At 37.9% G+C, this 21,338-nt stretch overlaps 1 protein-coding gene across 1 annotated transcript in view; it reads left to right on the top strand.

The window, feature by feature from the left end:
* Positions 1 to 21,338, top strand: part of RYR2 (ryanodine receptor 2) — a 445,869-nt gene that overhangs the window by 90,164 nt on the left and 334,367 nt on the right. The window contains 3 exon segments of the mRNA XM_034663566.1: positions 2,174 to 2,357; positions 4,718 to 4,853; positions 20,234 to 20,329. Of these exon segments, the coding sequence (XP_034519457.1) occupies positions 2,174 to 2,357; positions 4,718 to 4,853; positions 20,234 to 20,329 (416 nt within the window).

Below are 21,338 nucleotides of genomic sequence, written 5' to 3'. Positions count from 1 at the left end.
AAAGTACAGAATGTAGAGATGGAATTCATGGCTTTAATTTTTGCTCTGATATAGTATGATTCTACCACCTTTGGTTTTCCTCAATTATTCTCTTCATTTTTTTGTTCTTGATAAATTAAGATGGTGAATGTCTTTATAGGAGACAGACATTATAAAACTTAACATAATTAACAATTTTAGGAGTCTTGGATAGTATTTGTCTGACAAGAGGCTTCTAGAAAGTAATTTAATGATTACATTGCTGATAGCAGATATATTCAACTTAATAACCTAAAAACTGATGTTTATTATTTCTTTTTGTGTTTAAAAATGTAGATACTATATTTGATGGGGCACCTGGGTGGCTCAGTTGGTTGAGCATCTGACTGTTTGTTTTGGCTTGGGTAGTGCTCTCAAGGTCATGGGATTGAGGGTCCTGTCGGGCTCACACCGAATATGGAGTCTGCTTGTCCGTCTCGCCTCCTCCCCCAACCCTCCTGCTCACACACATGCATGCTTGGCTCATGCACATGCTCTTTCTCAAAAAAATCTTTAAAAGAATGTAGCTAGTATATTTGAATCACTTTTGAATTTCATTCACTTTAGTATGAGAGTTGAGTTTAACTTCTTTATAAATATATTTATGATTCAACTAAAGTTTAATGGGATAAAATGTTTAGAATAAAAGTATGTCATTGTTTATAAGTTTTCATTATAAAAGGGGAAAATAATTTTCTTCTGAAAAGTCATTTCTATTACTTTTTGGGCATAGAAAGACTTTTAGAGATGATAAAACTAGGTAATAGATAAATTCCATTGTAATTGATTTGAAATTGTGGGTAAAAACTTTAGAAGAGTCGTACAGTTTTCCTATTTCTACTGTTTATAAGGCTGAATTCAATTATTCCAAAATTTTTTGTAATCTTCTGTAATTGATGATACATTTTAAATTATATTTGTGAGTATTGGAAATTCAAAGATAAGCTAATTCTCATTTATGAGGCCCTTATTGTTTTTAAAATGTAAATTCTAAAACAGATAATTAGCCAGGAACATTCCCTTGGAGTAAAATATTGCCACATAATTTTGCTGTTGCAGAGTGCAGGAAAGGAAGTATAATACTTTATGCATTAAATTTTGTCATGCCTAATATGAGTATTGCTATATCAGCTATAGTATATGCATTCTCCCATTCTTTTATGGTGTCTGTTGTGTTTTTTTTTTAAGTAAACTTCTTATTTTGAAATGATTTTGATTTACAAATACCCTATTTTAAAGTTTTTTCCATGTACATTCAAAACTATGAATTTTAAGACTCAGAATCTCAGAAAGCTTAACAAATTAACCCTTTGACTTGCCAGTAATATGTTTTTTTTTGAAGAAAATGCAACACGATGTTTCTTTTTTTTTTTTTAAAGATTTTATTTATTTATTTGACAGAGATAGAGACAGCCAGGGAGAGAGGGAACACAAGCAGGGGGAGTGGGAGAGGAAGAAGCAGGCTCATAGTGGAGGAGCCTGATGTGGGGCCCGATCCCATAACGCCAGGATCACGCACTGAGCCGAAGGCAGACGCTTAACCGCTGTGCCACCCAGGTGCCCCAACACGATGTTTCTTAATCCAATTTAAATACTTTTTTTCAGATAAGAGAAAAGCATTTTAATATATTGTTTTCTGATTAATAAGAAATTTTTAAAAATTAACATCGTTGGAATGTATTTTTAAACAGGCAGGAATTTTCAGAATGTCAGTGAGGGTCACTGATCATGTTGTAGTTAACAATTCCTTCTCCAAAAACAAAACAGAACAAGTGAAGTCAGAATTATGAAGCTGGGAAGCTGCATCTTAAACCTTGAAGTGTATGTAGTGATTTAAAATGAAAATTAATTGGTTTCTAAATATTGAGACCATTGGCTCTGTAGGAATTGGTTCTCAAGGCCCTTTAAGTTTTTGTCTAGATGAGTTTCTCTTGATACTGTGTTTTTTAGTATAGCATTGTATATACTTGATAAAATTTACAATTTTTGTTTGAATATATTAATTATTGCTCTTTGAGGAAAACGAGGACCTTGCTTATGGGTTCCTTTAACAGTGGTGTAGGGAGAGAGGGTAAAGCTTTACATCCTCTGTGTTCTAAAAAAATAATAAGATTGCAGATCGCTGATGTAGAGAAATGTTTGTTATTTATTTTAGGGGCCTTGATGCGCTCAGCAAAAAAGTGAAGGCTTCCACGGTGGACCTCCCTATAGAATCTGTGAGTCTAAGTCTGCAGGACCTGATTGGCTACTTTCATCCCCCAGATGAGCATTTAGAGCATGAAGACAAGCAGAACAGATTACGAGCTCTAAAGAACCGGCAGAATCTCTTCCAGGAAGAGGTGAGTTTCTGCCAACATTCATCTCTTTATGCAGCTGTCTGGAAAGGAAAACAACTTCTCTGTGGGGCAGTTGTCTGACATGTTTGCATTTTGAGTTGGATGAGCTGGTAAACTATGGCCCAAGGGAACCAGGCCTCGGAGGACTCCTGCAATTATTTTTGTTTCTCTGTCAGGGAGTGCTCATTTTAAAAAATGGAACTCTTCACTCCCCTGGCAAAGGACATTTTATTTTGCTGTCTGCTCAGCCTTCATGCTGATCATACATTGCACTGCAGTTTAGTTCACGTTTATTATATAAATGCAGTATCTTGAAGTGTCTAAATAAATACAGGCTTTGGAAAACAAGAAGGTTTTTAGACCATTGAGCAGGTTCTTGAGGCTACTTGGATGTGTCTGAGGACCCACAAGGAGCTTTGTGTTGGGAGGGAAGCTGCCCAGGAGAGGGCAGGACACCTGGGGGATGCAGAGCTCAGGGCTGTCTGCTTAGAGCAACCCCACTTACTACTTTTTTGTGTATTCAGTTTTTGTGTGTGATTTTATTTCATGCACATTCCAGTTAAAAAGAGCTCAAGTGCCATATTTCATAGACAGAAGGACTGAGGGATATGTTTAATGACCCTAAAATGAGTGTCGGAATTAGTACTGTATATTCAAGAGTTTCAGTGGGAGGATGTCAGTGGTGAGCTGGCAAATCAGGCCAGCTCAGCAGGTGCTCCCATTCTTCTCAGTGCTCCCTATATGTGGAATAATGAATGTCTTTGAGTGAAAACATCTTTGTAAAGGTAGCTAAGAAAAAAGAGAATTGCTGACGACCCATAAGCCCTAACTCTACATTCTTCTAGTTTTAAAACATTTCCTGATTTTCTGTCAAAGCCCTTTGAAATTCACATCAATTTTTAAGGACTTTTCACTGTGTATACAAAAAACTGATATGTTTAGAGACCATAGTGGTATGAAAGCACAGGGCAGGTCAACCTGAGCCAGTAACAACATGGAGTACTTTGTTGGGCCCTTTTCATTTGGTGTGTGCCAAAATGTTAGACTATGTTGCATTCATTTAGTATTAGAAAAACTAAAATGAAATAGTGGTCTGTGAAATTTTGAAGTATTGATTTTGATATTTTTTTTCAATTTCTCATGGAAGACAGCATAGATGGAGACCTAGAAATGTGTTTAGGTCCATGGTGCCTCTTACAACTCTGTGAGAAATGGGTTCCCTTGATCAATTAACTAGAACTAGCTCATCCTTTCATGTGTGTTGCCTCATTTTGGCAACCTTGATCTAGCATTAATAATAAAAGCATAATTTCAAATGCATATAGCATCTTACAAAGCTCTATAATGCACTTTTGATTAGCTTCAAAGATCTCTTTTCATGAGGTTTTTTCATTTATTAGATCTTTCATTTAATATTAAAAATAATGATGATCATCATGATCATGATGATGGCTGCCCTAAGAACCAGGATTCTTAGCTCTTATGCTTTTCTAGGGGAGGAAAAGAAGTCATTTCCCTCTACTCCCGTTAGGTTCATTAGTTGGGGTCCTGCAGATTAGAGTGACAAAAGACAGATATATAAGAGAAAACAAGATGTTTATTAACATGTGAATCCTGCATATCCATGGGAGCACTCAGTGATGAGCAACTCAAAAGAGTGGTTAGAACTCAGGCTTATACAGCATCTTAACAAAAGGACAGTAAATGTGTAGAAAAATAAAGAGACAAAGGAAAGGAGTTTTGAGCTTCTAGGGGCAGCAAGTTGTGGGAAGGTGAATATATAGGGGGAACTAATGGAAGTTAAGGGTGAGTTAGTAAAGTTATGTAGATTCCTCTGTGAAGCCTCTGGGCTGATAAGTGTTGAGCCTTGTTTCTTGTGATGAAGCATCTCCTGTCCTTCCTGGTAGAGGAAAAGGTCAGAGAATTTTTCTTGTGTCTGCTTTTTCTCAGTTGCCTTCAGCTCAAAATAATCTTTATGCCAAAGTGGCATATCTTGGGGTGGCATTCCCTGAACCTCTTCATTTACTCATGGTAAAATACAGTTGTGACCAATCCATAAATCCAGTAGTAAACCTTGCAAATAGAAGTATAAAGCACATATTTTTGTATTGCTCTTCTGCTTCTATTTGAGAATAGCCCTCAGGATTTAAAAACCATTTGAATTATGTCAAGAACATTTTATTTCTCGTGCAAGTGTGTTTCTTTCCAACATTTTAATAATATGACCTCAATTTTCTTTATGATTAACAGTCTTAATTTAAGCCAGTCTTCTTTTTTGTTGTTGTTGTTTTAATCAACTTAACAATTTTTTTGTCTGTGAGCAAAATCACAGTTTCTTATAGTAATTTGTATCAACCTTCCAGGGAATGATCAACCTCGTGCTCGAGTGTATAGACAGGCTGCACGTGTACAGCAGTGCGGCCCACTTTGCGGATGTCGCCGGGAGAGAAGCTGGCGAGTCCTGGAAGTCGATTCTGAATTCTCTCTATGAGTTGCTAGGTAAGAAGTGTGATGGTTTTCAAGGCAACTAACTCATATGTATTTGAAAGGATCACATAGCAGTTAATGTAGTTTCATGATGTGCTTCTTCATCGAGGCTTTTGGTGTTTACTGGTGTTGCACTTAAAGCCAAGTGATGTTTATAATACTTACGTCCATCTCTGAGTGTGGACTGTAGCCAGAGCAGATTGGTCTTTGGTTTATGGAGGGGGGTCTTTGAGGGTGTGAGTTTATGGGTGAGGGGCCTCTGTGTGAATATGCATGAAATATTTCCTTTGTGATTCTTAGGCTAGTCTCACAAGACCCCTCTTTCTGCCTCACAAGAATCTTGTCAGGAACCTTCTCCCTTCTCCTTCAGTAGTCTTTTTGAGATTTGTGTTTTCACCTTCTAGGTGTGCTTGAGGTAAACTAAGAAACACTTGTGGTGTTTGGTGCTGCGTTCCTATTGACTGTATGCAAACATATGTCCTTATTATTTTTGGCCTGGGCTATTCCACTAGCTTCACTTGTCTCTTGTCAAGAACTATGAACTCACAAGTTAGTGAGCTGGCCTCCAATGAGGATAAAGAGGAATAGTTTATTTCTCAAAGCAATGGATGAAGCATTTGGGGGCCGGTTCCTTGAACCCCCCTTCTCATAGGACAATATGAAGGGAACAGTTAACATGCAGTTGGTTGAGTCACAGGAAAGGAATTGTGAGCTTGGGAGTCCAAATCAGTTACACTGGAAATATGCCTGCCCACCCTTTTGCTTTGGATGGAGACACCATCTCTGTCTTCCAAGGCTGCTTGCTACAAAAATCCTTGAAAAGAAAGCCCAAAACAAAGGCTTTCAGAGGCTCCTTTCACAGGACATGCAAAAACAGGAGACACGTGGAGAATGACCGCTCTCTTCACCCACGCTCAGTTCCAAAATCCCAGATTGATCTGGTACACTATAACCACACATCTCTTCCATTTAGAAATTTCTCACCTTTTCTCATCATTCTAGAAGGTGAAGTTTAACTTGCTTTGCCTTGTAAATGAGGCCCCGTGAACTCTTCCAGACTGGTCCTTGACATTGTTTTTCCCCTTTCTCTAGCCAGACCCATTTCTGAGTGTCCTGTCCACACTTCAGTGACATTTTTCTGCTCCCACCTTTTCTAGAATTCCTTTATGTCCTATGAAGCCCAGTTCATGCCTGGCTTTTTTGAAGTTAATCTTGGCCTTTTTTCTAGCTCTCAAGCTTGATTAAACAGTTCCTTCTCTGTCTCTCTCTCTCTCTCTCTACTTTTTTGGCACTTAGTATTTACTTGTGCTATAGCACTTACCCATTTCTGACTTAGTTACTTATGTGCCTGTGATCTCCAGAGCAAGAATGGCACCTTTTCTGATTTTTGCATCTCTGTCCTTTAACTTCATGTCTGGCACATACTCAGTAAATGTTTACTAATTAAATAAATTGAGTTCTGATACAGTAGGAATGTATATGCCTAAGTAGAGAAAAGAGGTCTTGAGGCATTTTTCTTAATGTGAAGAATGAAAGGTAGTCAAAATATTTGGAAATTCTCTATAATCTAATTGAAACTCATTAAAACTTAATAATACTATTTAGCAAATAGAGCTCTTGTGCCTGCTAGCATTTCTAATATGTTCCCTTTAGGTGGGCTATTTGATCTGCCATGAAAATTAAACACATGTAGTTTGGTACTTTCAGAATAAGGGGGAACACTGGCTAGCATTTCTTTGAGCAGGACCCAGGCCACAGAGGCTTTCTAGGAATCTGGATTTATTATTTTAGCCATGAAATCATTAGGACAGGATTTTACAATGCCAACATTCTAGGGGCTGCATTTCTTTTCCAGTGAAGAAATAATGCACTGAATTTCTATATTTGGTAGAGACTGATGTGTGGTAGTGTTTTAACACCACAGTATAACATCTTCACTTGCTATGACATGGGATTCGTTTCTGTGATAAACTAGTTGCTTAGGGTCAAGAGGTGGCTCATCTGTGTGTGTTTGAGGGTAGGAAGTATTATGTGCAGAGACAGTGTTGTTGTAGAGAAATCTGGATAATGCACATCTTACTTATATTTCCACATCAGCTCTTTCCATAGTCTGTAACTTTTTTTTTTTTTTAAAGATTTTATTTATTTGACAGAGATAGAGACAGCCAGCGAGAGAGGGAACAAGCAGGGGGAGTGGGAGAGGAAGAAGCAGGCTCATAGCAGAGGAGCCTGATGTAGGGCTCGATCCCATAATGCTGGGATCACGCCCTGAGCCTAAGACAGACGCCTAATGACTGCACCACCCAGGCACCCCTGTAACTTTTTTTTTGTTTCATCCGGTCTGTGTGCTCATGTGTCCATAAGTAATAAAAATGTACAGAGGGAATTATAATGATTTTTCCAAAATCATAGAAGAAGTCTAATCCAGCAAATCAACACTTGAGTTTTATCATTTCGGGCTATGTATCCCTCAAGCTTATATTCCTTTTACCTTCACAGACTTCTTTGGGGATTAAATCTCATTATTTTAGAACCTACTGAAGTAGTAGTAATAAAGTCTACAAAATACTGGAGACGTGGAGCACCACTCATCAGAATTGGTTTCATGGTTTAATTTTTAATGAGACCATGACTAAACTTATGATTTTTTAAAAAGATTTTATTTATTTATTTGACAGAGATAGAGACAGCCAGCGAGAGAGGGAACACAAGCAAGGGGAGTGGGAGAGGAAGAAGCAGGCTCCCAGCGGAGGAGCCTGATGTGGGGCTCGATCCCAGAATGCCGGGATCACGCCCTGAGCTGAAGGCAGACGCTTAATGACTGAGCCACCCAGGTGCCCCTAAACTTATGATTTTTAAATCGTTTATTCAAAGAGGGAGGGAAGAAGCAGTTGTTGTCAGCGGAATGATGACAGATCTCTTAGAATGTGTCCACTTGCAAATTACAGCCTTGACTCAAAGGGTCGGGCTCACACAGTGGACGGCATTGATTGGCTTGTAGAGCTGGAAGTCGGCCAGTGGGTGTACTCCATGACTTCATCATGGCATCCACAACCCACTTCCTTATATCTGTTCTGCCTTCCGCAGGGTCAGCTCCCTCCAATGCTGGCTTCCCTTGTGTGGCCTCAGTGGGCTGACCTCAGCTCATGGTGCTGCAGATTTCCTCTCTGACATGGAAGAAGTGAGAGAAGTCTGCTCCTGGAAATTCTCTTAGGAAAGAGCATGCCAACTTCTAAAACCCCCTAGCAAATCACGTCTTTCATCTCATTAGCCCAAACTGTGTGTGTAGTCTTTCCTGAGCCCATCATCCTTGCAAGGGAGGGTGGGAATTTCACCAGCACTGTCTCTGACTTGTCAAGGACCCACTCCTGAAACTGGGAGCAAGCCCTTGGACTGTTTGGCTGCCTTACAGAGGTGAACATTGCAGAGAATTCTGGGGAAGAAGCTAAAGTGTCCAGCTCAAATGTTAACTTAGATACTAGACTCAATCAAAAGGTTTTATGGACTGAATTCTAATCTGAGTGCTTTTGTCCACCATGTGGCACCATGTGTAAACAGAGTTGGCACTCAATAAATAATTGTTTGAATTATTCAATAAATGTATTAGAGATTCCTGTGGAGGTTAGATTTTCCTGTAACAGGTTAGATGTGGCCATTGAGTCACTGTATTACACACCAGTGCACCTGCTGTTCCACCACCATTGTGTCTTGTTTTGAAAAAACAAAAGCTTAACCTTTAATCCATAGGCAACAGTCTCTGAGAAAATGACCCTTCTTTTAGCCAAGAAGGTCTCAGAATTAAAGCTCTATTAGTTATATGACTTTGGACAGATTACTAAACTCACGCCCAGCTGCTTCATCTTCAGCACCCAATGTAGAGTGCCTACTCCTTAGGATTATCATGCGATTTCCAGAACGGATGTAAAGTGCTTAGAGGAATACCAGGCACATAGTGAGTGATACCTATTGTTATTATACATATTACCTGTAAATGGCTATAATAATTCCCTTTATAACGGTGTTGGATGGCTTAAATATAGTAACGTATGTCAGATGCTTAGCATAGTGTCTTATTGCTCTTTTATTTTTTTATTTTTATTTTTTTTGTTAGGATGCCTTTATCACTATCCTACTCCTCATTAACATAGTAAAACTTTCTTCTTTGACCTCTGTTTCTCTTCTTATTTCTTTTGCTTTTTAAATATGCCTTCAGGGGTGCCTGGGTGGCTCAGTTGGTTAAGCGTCTGCCTTCAGCTCAGTTTGTGATCATGGGGTCCTGGAATCGAGTTCCGCATAGGGCTCCCCACTCCTTGGGGAGTCCACTTCTTCCTTTGCCTCTGCCTCTCTCTCTCTCATGAATAAATAAATAAAATCTTTAAAAAAATAAAAATAAGTAAATATGTCTTAGAGGGGTGCCTGGGTGGCTCAGTCAGTGAAGCATCTGCCTTCGACTCAGGTCATGATCCCAGGGTCCTGGGATCGAGTCCCTCATCGGGCTTCTTGCTCAGCAGAGAGCCTGCTTCTTCCACTCCTTCTGACCCTCCCGAGTGTGTGCTCATGCACTCTCTCTCTTTCTCTCTCAAATAAATAAATCATTAAAAAAGTTAAATATGCCTTGGAAAAGAAATTTCACTTGGAACTGTTGGATATAACAAGGGAATTTATGGATTTTGAAAATACAGAAGATGTAGCATCATGTTTATTATAGATACACGGTGGCTCTTGGTTTCCTCATCAGAAAAGGGAGGAAATAAAATTTTCTTCATAGTTCCCTCCAGGCTGAAAATTTTATATTCCATTGTTCTACGCATTCCCTGAACACACCCATCTCTTACGTTCGTATCCTTCACGTCTAGTGCATAGCTGGTATTCAGTAAGTACTTGAGAATCACATTGGTAATTGGATGCTGTAGGATTTCTGGTTAATCTCTCTGACTCCTTTCCTTCTCTCCACCAATCTTTACTGGAGATACTGGGGAGCCCTCACTCACTTCCTCATGAATTTGCATTAACTCTCAGATACCTGGTATGCACCCTCCTGTTCTGTCTAGTCTTTGGAATACTCAAGCCCCATGGCTGGTCTCTCTCTCCCTTCTTACCTGTGACCTCACTTTGTCTCTAGTCCCTGAGTTTTGGGTGCCTCCCATCCAGTACTATTCTTCCAGAATGTCTGGGATTAGTCAATATAAGAGGTTTGATAGACAGTACATATATATCTGTATTAAAGATCAGTATGTAGATATACAGTGCATATTTCTTAAATATATATATCTTGTTTTCTTAATTATTTACATCCCATTTGATTAAGAAAGGATTTGAGGGAGCTATTACTTAAAATTGACAGAACTATAATTCCCTAAGACTCACATCTTAAAGGAGGATAACAGGATAGTAATCATTTATGTCAATAAGATAATACACAGTGATTTCAGACACATGCATATTTTGTGGCTTTTAAACTATTTTTTTCATGTAGCAAGAGACGTACGTTCTGAATGTACTTTCCAAAAACATGCGCGTGCATACACACACACACATTAACTTTAACTTTTATATTTTCACGTTGCTACTCCTGAGAGTTTTTGTGAATCCCCAACACCCATCTCTCTCTCTCTATCTCTCTAAAGGGAAGCTTCTTTTTCCATTTTGTTATTTCCCAAGTGTCTTGAATCTCTGTTCCTTGTACAGTCTTCTCAAAGGGCATCCTCTGTAAAAGAGACTGTGCCATGTTGGGAGAATGTGGACTTGGAGTCCAGTGGATCTGGATTTAAATAGGAGTCTAATCTGTTGAAAAGATTGAGTGCTTGCTGTCCAGGATGCCCTAATCTGGGCAGTGAGGGTCAGCTGTGACCAGGATGTAGTCCCTGCTCCCATGGAGTTAATGGTTGAACAAGAGATGCACAGTGTAAATAACAAAGCTAGCCATGATGCCGTGCGGTTACCGACTTTACTGCCTTGACCATCTTGATGCAAGTTCTTGTTAAATCATGTTAGTAAGTGATTAATACAAGACTGATAAATTTGACTATGCAAAAATGAAAATGTTTATGATAAATAATATCATTAAAAATAAAAAGGTGGGAATTTTATAAAATATGCCATTTATATGAAAGACAAAAGCTCAGTTTCTGTAATATATAGAGTTTTCATAAATTCATAAGAAAAGGAAATATTATCTAATGTAAAAACAGACAAAAGATGGAGACAGTTCCCAGAACAACAAATAAAATAATAAAAGATTCTCAATCTGACAAATAACTACAAATGAAGATAATGAATACAGATCATTTTTCATTTATTAGCTTGGCACAGATAAAAAATTTGATAACACCCGTTATTGGGGAAAACGTTGGGTAATATGTTTTTGGTGGGAGTATACATTGTTGGAATTTAAAACAAACTTTGGTTGGCAGTACACATAAAACTTGAAGTGTATTTCCTTTTATTCTAGAAATTCTACTTTAAGATATGTATTCTAGAGATATATTTGCACAAGTGTGGGAAGGTTGTCCACTACAAAATTGTTTATAAATTGCATAAAATTGAAAACTATTTTTCTGTAAACAGGGGATTGGTTACAAAAATAATAGTGTAGTACTATGTTATCATTGAAAATTGAGATAAACAAATCATCGGGAAAACTATATAAGAAAGGCCAGATTGCTGTTCTTTTTTAACATGGCCGTCTAGGATATGGTATTAAATAAAAAAAAAAAAAGAAAAAACAAGATGAGCACTGTATGCACATTAAGATTCCAACTGCATTGTATTAGAAATATGTAGAGGGGCACCTGAGTGCCTCAGTTGGTTAAGCGTCTGCCTTAGGCTCAGATCATGATCCTAGGGTCCTGGGGTCAAGCCCCACATCGGGCTCCTTGCTCAGCGGGGAGCCTGCTTCTCTCTCTCCTCCCTGCTCGTGCTCTCTCTCTTTGTGTCTCTCCCTTAAATAAATAAATAAATAAATAAATAAATAAAATCTTAAAAAAAAAAAGAAATATGTAGAAAAAGATACGTTCTTGTACATCCTAGATATTTCTGGAAGGATGCACAGAAAACTGCTAGGTGACTGCTTTTCGGGGGACAGATCTTTTACTTTCCTACGTGTTCTATTATGTATTTATTCTTACTCTATTTACACAATTACTTCTATAATTGAAGAAGTCATTAACATAGACGTGTAATATTATACAATCGAGGATGAAAGGGAGAGCTAGTATATTAATTCAGTTGAGTGAAGAAATGGAGTATTTATAATTCAGCACATGTATGCAAGGAGGACCTCTTTCAGTCTATACATGTTCGAGGTGAAGAGAACAATGAGAGATTTTGTGGCTTAAACGTTTCTTTGGCTACTCTTGATTTTCTCTTTTTATTGTAGTGAACACTGATTTCTTGATTAGAAAAAACATGAGTACAGTCTTAGGTTGACTTAAGAACCATCTGTGGCCAATAATTTTTATCAATGTCATTGTGATCATAATAAGATAAGTAGCCATCCATACGCGAGGATATACTTCAGTCTGCCTACAAAAGTATCAGATCTGCGACAATATTTGGAGTTCATAAGATATTTATACCTCACAGTCCTTCCTTATGCAGCTATCAGGAAATTTGGCTCAAGTATCATCAACTTCAAATTGTTAAACCTCCTTCCCATGCTTCCAACCAGGTAGACAGTAGTTCTGTCTTGGCTTTCTGTGTGGAAATAGCCTTCTTGGTTTTTTTTTTTTTTTTTTTCCTTCAGCAGGTTTATTTAGCATGGAGAGAGCGGGTGGGAATAATAATCTATACCAATTTTAAAATCTGACATGGATATATTTAATATGTGGTTTAGACAAACGTAGATTTATGAGCCTGCCGCCTAAAGGAACTGGGGATCTTAGAGATGCCAATATTCATGGTTTGAAAGTCTTGCTCTAGCATGCTTTTGTCTTTTCTGAAATCTACACAATTAATCTGCAGGAGGCTTGCAAGCCAGGATGGTTTTCTAAAGACATCTGAGACATGGCTCTTTGGCAGGCTGTCTCTATGAATTCTCATTGTATGAAGATGGAAAGGATGAAACAAACAGCAAAGACCACAGCCCTTTCAGGAAGGCAGAAGTTGCTGGTTTCTGAATGCTCTAACACGTGGAAAGAGTACGGTGTTGAAGGATTTTGGCACATCCAGAGCATTCTCCTGGTGTCATAAGGTGGCAGATCTTCCAAAATGCCGTAAAGCACTGGGGGAGGTGGTCGGGAGATGTAAAAGGGGGCCTTGCTTCAAACTTGCTCGTACCAGGTACTACTCTGGCGTCTGCACTTACACGTTTCCGTGTTGTCCTCCAGGACATCCTGAAAGACAGTTTATAAACAAAACACATTACTTCAACTTGGTAATAATCTCATGTCTACGAAATGACTGTGACAGCCACTATCCATTTTTAATGGAAATGCACTTTGTAACCTATTTTGTGAGGTGCCTTCTTAATGTGTTATACACGACCAGGATCCCACTCCTCCTAGTCTTTTCTAGATTGGGGGTTCCAGCAGGAAGAGACTGGTAGGGGCGGTCAGCGTAGACTGGACCTGAGTGTGGCCTCTGGAATTAAAATCACCTGGCTTTAAAGTCTTGGCTCCACTATGAGCTGCGTGAGCAGGAACACACCGCTGTCCCTGCTTGCCTTCTCCTCCACGAGCCAGCTGTCGTTTGCCTCCCGATGACGGTAGAGAGGGAGGAGAGGAAATAGCACGGTTGTTACTTGGTTGTGTGTCTGCCTCTTCTCTGGCTCTAGCCAGAAGGTTAAAGCTGCCATCCCTGGTGGGGGGATTAGAGGGACCGGCAGTAGCTGGGAGCTGACTTTTTCTGGTGGGCATGTTAGATATTTTGAGCCAAGTCCATGCTCGTGGGACAAGATAGCTGCAAGTCTCTTCCAGGTGGCTGTTGGCAGCTCCTTGCTTGGCCATGTCCAGCTAGTAGTCTACCTCCAGCCTTGTCTTCCTGAAGTCTTCCTGATGCTCCTGATGGCTCTACTGAGTAGACTCAAGACGAGTCCACAGAGATGCTGTCCCCCCAGGATCCATGAGAAATGCCCATGCATTCCTGGTCCAACGCAGTCTTGTAGGCCAGTCTATGTAAAGTAAAGGAGGTGTTCATTTCTTCTCTTACCCTGTCCATGTCCTGGGCAGGGTCATCAAACCTGAGTTCACAAGGTCCCCAAACTGCACGGACGCTTCCTCAAGCTTTCCAAGAAGTTTCCATGGCACAGCACTCTTAAATTTTTCAACAACATTCTAGAGTTTTTGTTTGTGTTTGGTTTCTAGGGTTATCAGGACTTACGAGCAACCACTTGTTAATCTGAATTTTAAAAATTTAAATTAAATTTAAATTAAAAATCTGAATCTTAAAAAATCTTTCTGGATTCTAGTTCTTTGGTCCCTCATTTGTCTCTGCTGGAATGATTAGTATTTCCAGACTTTGCTTGCAAGCTCCAAAGGAGAACCTCATTTGATTTCCTGCTGTATCACTTAACTTAGAGCCGTGACAGATGCAAAGCCAGGTAATCAGCATTTATTGAATTAATTTTAAAAGTGAGAGTTTTCTTGGAAGATCTCATACCTTAATCTATCTGTAGTTTTCTGATTCTTTGAGTATATTGAGAAGTTTTGAGTCTTGGAGCTTAAAGACACTAAAGCATGAGGACACAGGGATGTTAGAATACAAATAAGAAATGCAGAATGGAGGGGCACCTGCGTGGCTCAGTCGTTAAGCATCTGTCTTCGGCTCAGGGTGTGATCCCAGCATTCTGGATCGAGCCCCGCATGGGGCCCCCTCTCAGTGGGAAAGCCTGCTTCTCTCTCTCCCACTACCCCTGCTGGTGTTCCCTCTCTCACTGTGTCTCTCTGTCCAGTAAATAAATGAAATCTTAAAAAAAAAAAAAGAAATGCAGAATGGAGTATTTTTTATAATCATAATTTTTCAATTGACTGCCAATATTACCTGCATTTTATTTTCCGATTGGATACTAGTTCAGAGATTTAATTAGTTATTCAACATGAAAAAAATTTGGTTCAGTGAACTACCACTTTCTTTTTTAGAGCCTAGTTCAAACTGTTTTTATAGTATTTAGGTTGTACTACACTTAAACCACAGATGTTCTTGTTCCATAAGAGACTGGATGCTATATACCCATTCACTATATTAAGAAATAACATGCGTTCCAAATTTCAGGCCATGTACAGAGATGTAATAAGACAGAGTGTCAAATATGAAAGAACTTAAAATATGCTAGAAGAATACCCTCAAACCATTGTATTATTGCATTGTATTATATAATATATGTCATATATATATTATATATATTATTACATATATTATATATTATATTATAGTCAAGCTCATACTCACAAGTGCCAGCTGTGGTGCCTGATGCATTTACAGTCATTTTTTAACAGATTCTATTTTTAAGCTTCTGTACAGCCAGTGTGGGGCTCAAACCCACAACCCTGAGATCAAGAGTCACACATGCCACCCACTGAGCCAGCCAGGTGCCCCTACCTTCATATGTTTTAAATAAATAAGGAAAAATAGAAATGTATAGAAGATGAAAGGTCTTGACCTCCTTTAAGACCCATTAGCCAGGAATGAAGGAGGATTTGAAGGGGTTTAGCATGCTTCCCCTGCATGAGGAAGGACGTTTGTCTTGAGTTGGTTTCTGCATCTTCACCTTGAAGCACCATGAGATCAAAGTTGCCACTGTGGTTTGGTCTTGAGACATCCGACAGCAGTTGTCAGTAAAAATGATGTTTTACCTTTTCTTCCTGAAAAGAAAGTAACTTTGTATTGTATTATTTGATTTTAAAATTAACACTTCATTATAAAAATTAGATAATAAAAGAAAAAAGGTGGAAACCTTGTTTAAAATGTAACTACCCATTTTAATGTATAACCTTTTGAAAATGTTTCTTTGAATCTATAGGACGTTATACACATACGAAACTTCACACACCCACATGCACACACCTACTAAAGCATTGTGTGTTCACACCTGTGCAAATCCAGCATCGCTAAGACATCAGTTGGGGCCCTCCTCCCCTGAAGGCTTAGTTAGCTCAGTCCAAATTCCAATTTCAGGGATTGAGACAGGCTTAATTCTCCTCTTTGACATCTGTACATTTTAGGGGATTATTAGGACACAGTGTTTCCCATTTCATGCTTCTTCAATATCCTCTGTCTAACGTTACATAATATCTTGGCCACAGAACTCCCCCTCCTTACAGGTGCGTACAAAACAAACTGCTGTTCTTACTGAGCATTTGTGATTTTTTTTTTCCAGTGGAAGTTATTATGGCTTCAGGGGTCTTTGTGAAGGAGCACATCACAGAGCATGATCCTTCCCCCCCCCCCCGGCTTTATTCATCTTCTTTCCTATTTTAAAATAAGACCATGTTCCCTGTTGAACTGGGAAAGCAGTCCCACCCTTATCAGTGTTCTTTCTGGTCTGTGCTTCTGTCCCAGGGACTGATCAGGATATAGTTCCCAGAGGCAGTTCTCATTCTCCAAGAAATATTCTGAAAAAAACATGATTTTTTCATGCTATGCGTATACTTACATTGACTATCTATATTTACTTCACAAAATGGGATCATACGATCAATATTCCTTTATAGCATTTGTTTGCGTGGCCTTCTGTATTGTGGGGATCTCTTCTTGGCAGTAAATGATGACCCTTCACCAGGTTTTAGTGGATATATACTAGCCTATTGAAGGGATGTGCCGTTGACTTAGCCCACACTCAGGCCGTTTCCAGTATTTTGCTATTGTAAACTGTATTGTGCTGAACTTTCCTATAATTCTTGGTGTAGTTTTCATTTACTTTAGAAATTCACTTAACTGATATCTTCTTTACCAACTTGCTGAATTGTAATGTTTCACACACTCCATTTATCTGTAAAGCATGCTGTCTATCTGCACTCAGATATACACACACACGGAGAAGGTTCAGGACATGTTCTTTCTAATGGAGCTTAATTTTTTTTTTCCATTGGGAATATATATTTTGTCAGAGTCTGTTGAGATCATCACATTTTGTCTGTGACTTTTTAACAGATTTCCTACTACATTTCTGTGTCATTGGAGAAACGAACCCCTACTTGAATTAATGTTGCTAATGTTTTGCTGAATATTATTTGTAAATACCACCCTTTTGTAAGATTTTTGAATCGATATTCGTAAGTAAGAGTTCCCTCTAATTTTCTCATGTGCATACTTTGTTAGGCATTGATGTCAAAGTTATACTGTCTTGGTTAAATAATTAGGGAGGTTTCCTTAGTTTCTTTACTTTGAAATAGTTTAGAAATAACTTATTTCTTGAGTATAGAGAAAGAGGTTTTGGTCTTTCACTACTCAATATTAATCATGGTTTATTTTCCTATTTATATTTTTCTCCTTAGATTTTTCTTCTTTGGGTCAGTTTTGGTGAAAAGAAATGTATATCTGTGCATAATTGGAAGCCATTCTTTTCCCTAGATGTTTAAAAATTCTAGTACAGAGATCTGTGTAGCGGCTGTGTTTATAATTCCTATTTATTCTTAATTTTGTCTTTTTTCCTTCATGATTAGAGCAGTTGGTATTTAGCACATACTAAAAAAAATCTTGACTCTACTGATCAGTCCTACCATTTTAATTTATTACATTGATCACTTTTTCTATCTCTAATGTTTTTCTTTTTTGCTATTTCTTTTTCCTATGTTACTTATATTTATTGAAGTTATTTCTTAAATCTTGAAAGGATGTTTAGGTAACATTTTTCACCCGGTTGGTTAGCAGCGAAAGTGTTTAATTGTCCTTTGAGTACAGTTTTGACCATCTACCACTGATTGTATTAGGTAACATTTCTGTATTTGCTATTTACTAGATAGTCTGTAATTGTGGTATTGATTCCCTACTGACTCAACAATTATTAATGAGAAAGTTTAAATTATTAAGTTCTTGGACTTTATCTGTGTTTTTAATTTTCTTATTAATTTCTAGTTTCATTACATTGCTATCAGTAGGCTAGGTCAACATGGGCTATACCATTTCTGTTTGCAGTAAATTTAACGAAGTTTTCTTTTTGTGGCTTACTATATGATTGTCTTAAATGTTTCATGATTTATTGAAAGGATTCATTCTTACATTGTTTGTTTCTTCAAAAAGCGTCTTATCTCTAATATCTGACCTTTAGAAAACATTTATTATCTTAAATTTTAAAACTCAGAGATTAAAGAGTGAGTTAAAGTTTTAAAAAATGAGACTGTAAATGTTCAAAAGCTTTACTGTATCTCCCTCAATGGCTGTTGTTGTAAGTCATGAACAGATATTCTTATGGATTAAAATTAGAAATCTCATGGAGCTCATAGGACTCCTTATCATTCTACACTTCATTCTGGACATTTATCCCTGGCACCTGTCACTTGTCTGTGTGTGTGTGTGTGTGTGTGTGTGTGTGTGTGTAGCCGCTTGCTGGTTCTTGCTGGGGCTCTGGTTCCAGGGAGTCTAAGTAATCAAGTGCATCATTGTTTAATCTTCATGCAAAATAAATAAGTCTTTAAGATTAATTGCACTCTGTTACAATAGGGACTCCTCTGTCTTGTTCTTACCAAGGAGATAAACAGACAGTACCCTCAAACTTCAGTTCCTTCAGACTGCCTCCTAGCACTACCAGATTTTAAATAGCGATTGTTTTCTCATGGCAACATCTTTTTCCCATTAAATATCCTATGTCAACACCTCACCAACCCTTTATAAAAAGTCATACTGTTTTGGAACAATCTCATGGGCAAGAATAGAATTTTTATAAAATATTTACCAGATTTGCTTTGAAAGAATTGCATGATTGTGAGACATTGAAAGTTTTAAATGGACTATGTAAATTGGGTTGAAGGAGATCAAAAAGCTTGTATAGGAATTTCATGTAAGATGGGTTCTTTCATCAAACACATGTCAGAAACACTCGGTGAAACAACGTTAGAACAGCTGACTTCACTACAGGAGTTCTGAGTCCTTTAAGTGCATTGTGAACTTTATAGGGAAGTAGAGATACAGGAGCAAAACAACATTTTCAAACTTACTAGCCATCTGCACTCCCACCCTTCTTTCCAGGTAGCAATTAATTATATCTCTCTGTGTGCCTGTTATAGTTACTAACTATATCTCCTAGTATTTTGTGCTACATTTTCAGGAAAACTGATGTGCTCTTAACTTCTTCATTATATATGTAAGAAAGTCGAGCTCTAGGGAAATTAAATAATTTAGTCTCATGGCTAATTAAAAGCAATGAGTATCAGAACCCAAGTGAGGAGACTCCCAGGACACTGGTTTTTCCATTATCCTTTATCATTTCCTCCCAATATGAAATGTTACTCTCTCAAAATATATTCCTTTTAATGAGCTATGTGGTTTTCCAGTCCTTATTAATAAATATCAATTCTTAAAAAAAAATGTCTCAGTACCACCTCATACCAGTCAGAATGGCTAAAATTCACAAGTCAGGATAAGAGGGGATCCCTCTTACAATGTTGGTGGGAATGCAAGTTGGTATAGTCACTTTGGAAAACAGTATGGAGGTTCCTCGAAACGGTGAAAATAGAGCTACCCTATGATCCAGCAATTGTGCTACTGGGTATTTACCCCAAAGATACAGACATAGTGAAAAGAAGGAGCACCTGTACCCCAGTGTTTATAGCAGCAATGTCCACAATAGCCAAACTGTGGAAAGAGCCCAGATGTCCATTGACAGATGAAAAGATAAAGAAGATGTGGTATGTGTACACACACACACACACACACACACACTGAAATATTACTCAGCCATCAAAAAGAATGAAGTCTTGCCATTTGCTACAGTGTGGATGGAACCAGATGGTATTATGCTAAGTGAAATAAGTCAGTCAGAGAAAGACAATTATCAGGTGGTTTCATATGTGGAATTTAAGAAACAAAGCAGAGGATCATAGGGGAAGAGAGGAAAAAATAAAATAAGATGAAACCAGAGAGGGAGACAAACCACAAGAGACTCTTAATTGTGGGAAACAAAATGAGGGTTGCTGAGGGGAGAGGGGTGGGGGGAAGGGGTAACTGTGTGATGGACAATAAGGAGGGCATGTGATGTAATGAGCACTGGGTGTTATATAAGACTGATGAATCACTGAACTCTGCTTCTGAAACTAATAATACACTCTATGTTAATGGAATTTAAATTTAAAAAAATCTCAATTTTGTATATGTAGATGTGTCTATATATTTGTATATGTCTCAGATGTAAAGTCAAAGTATATTGTTCTTGTTCCAGCATTTAGGGTTTACTACTGGCTTACCTTGCATTTTAAACTGGAGAGTCACATAACTGTGATGTCTGTTTTTTTCTTTTTCAGCGGCACTAATTAGAGGAAATCGTAAAAACTGTGCTCAGTTTTCTGGCTCCCTTGACTGGTTGATCAGCCGATTGGAAAGACTGGAAGCTTCTTCTGGTATGTTTTCTGGTTATCTCCTTGTCCTTACACATTATTCCTGTTTTCTTCTATTTTATGTTCTTTAAGATATAAAAACAAATTCTGAGCATCAGTGCCATTTAAATGTTTTCCTTTTAATAGTTTAAAATTTTTACTTATTGTTAAAATCATTGGTATTTTATTATTTCTGAAAAGCAATTTTTCAGTTCATTTACATTAAAAAAATGAAGTCCCTAAATGTAGAGTCGGAATTCCCATTCTTTTTCAAATCAGTTACTCCACGTGTATTATATAAACAAAAAAACTGGTTTGAAACTTCTACTTTTAACTTGTGTTCAAAAGATTACTTGGATAATAGCCTAAAATCTGATTTTTTCCAAATCCTACAGCACAATATTTTAAAGTGATTGAATGGATATTAATATTAGTAGTCTTTGTCATTGTAAAATAGTTACAGGCAATGAACCTGATCTCTCTCTCTCACACAAGTACGTTATTCTTTTTTGTTGTTGTTGTTCTTAAAATCTTTTTTTTTAAATATTTTTTTTATTATATTATGTTAGTCACCATACAGTACCTCCCTGGTTTTTGATGTAAAGTTCGGTGATTCATTAGTTGTGTATAACACCCAGTGCACCATGCAATACGTGCCCTCCTTACAAGTATGTTACTTTTATTTGGGTGTTGTGGAAACTTAAAATTGATAACCAGGCCTTCCTGAGCTTGTCTAGCAACATAGATTGTATCAGCGACACCCCAAACCAAAATGGATTGCTCCTCCCTCTTTGCACAGCATCTCATTAGTTGCCCTTCTATACCACTAATGCCCCTTTATGTTATGTACTTTTCCTCCAATGAGCTTCTTGAGGCTGGGGGCATCATTTCATTCATCTTTGGGTTGGTGCTTCACAGTATTTATTGAATGGTTGAATAAATGAACATATGAATGAATGTTTGAATTCACTTAAGAAAATGCCTATCAATAGAGACATAATTTCATGACTTTTGCATAAGAAAGACTCACTCA

The sequence above is a fragment of the Ailuropoda melanoleuca genome, chromosome 6 (assembly GCF_002007445.2).
Source record: "Ailuropoda melanoleuca isolate Jingjing chromosome 6, ASM200744v2, whole genome shotgun sequence".
In the NCBI taxonomy this organism is placed as follows: domain Eukaryota; kingdom Metazoa; phylum Chordata; class Mammalia; order Carnivora; family Ursidae; genus Ailuropoda; species Ailuropoda melanoleuca.
The sequence above is the reverse complement of the archived record's forward strand: the minus strand, read 5'-3'. Positions and strand labels throughout refer to the sequence as shown.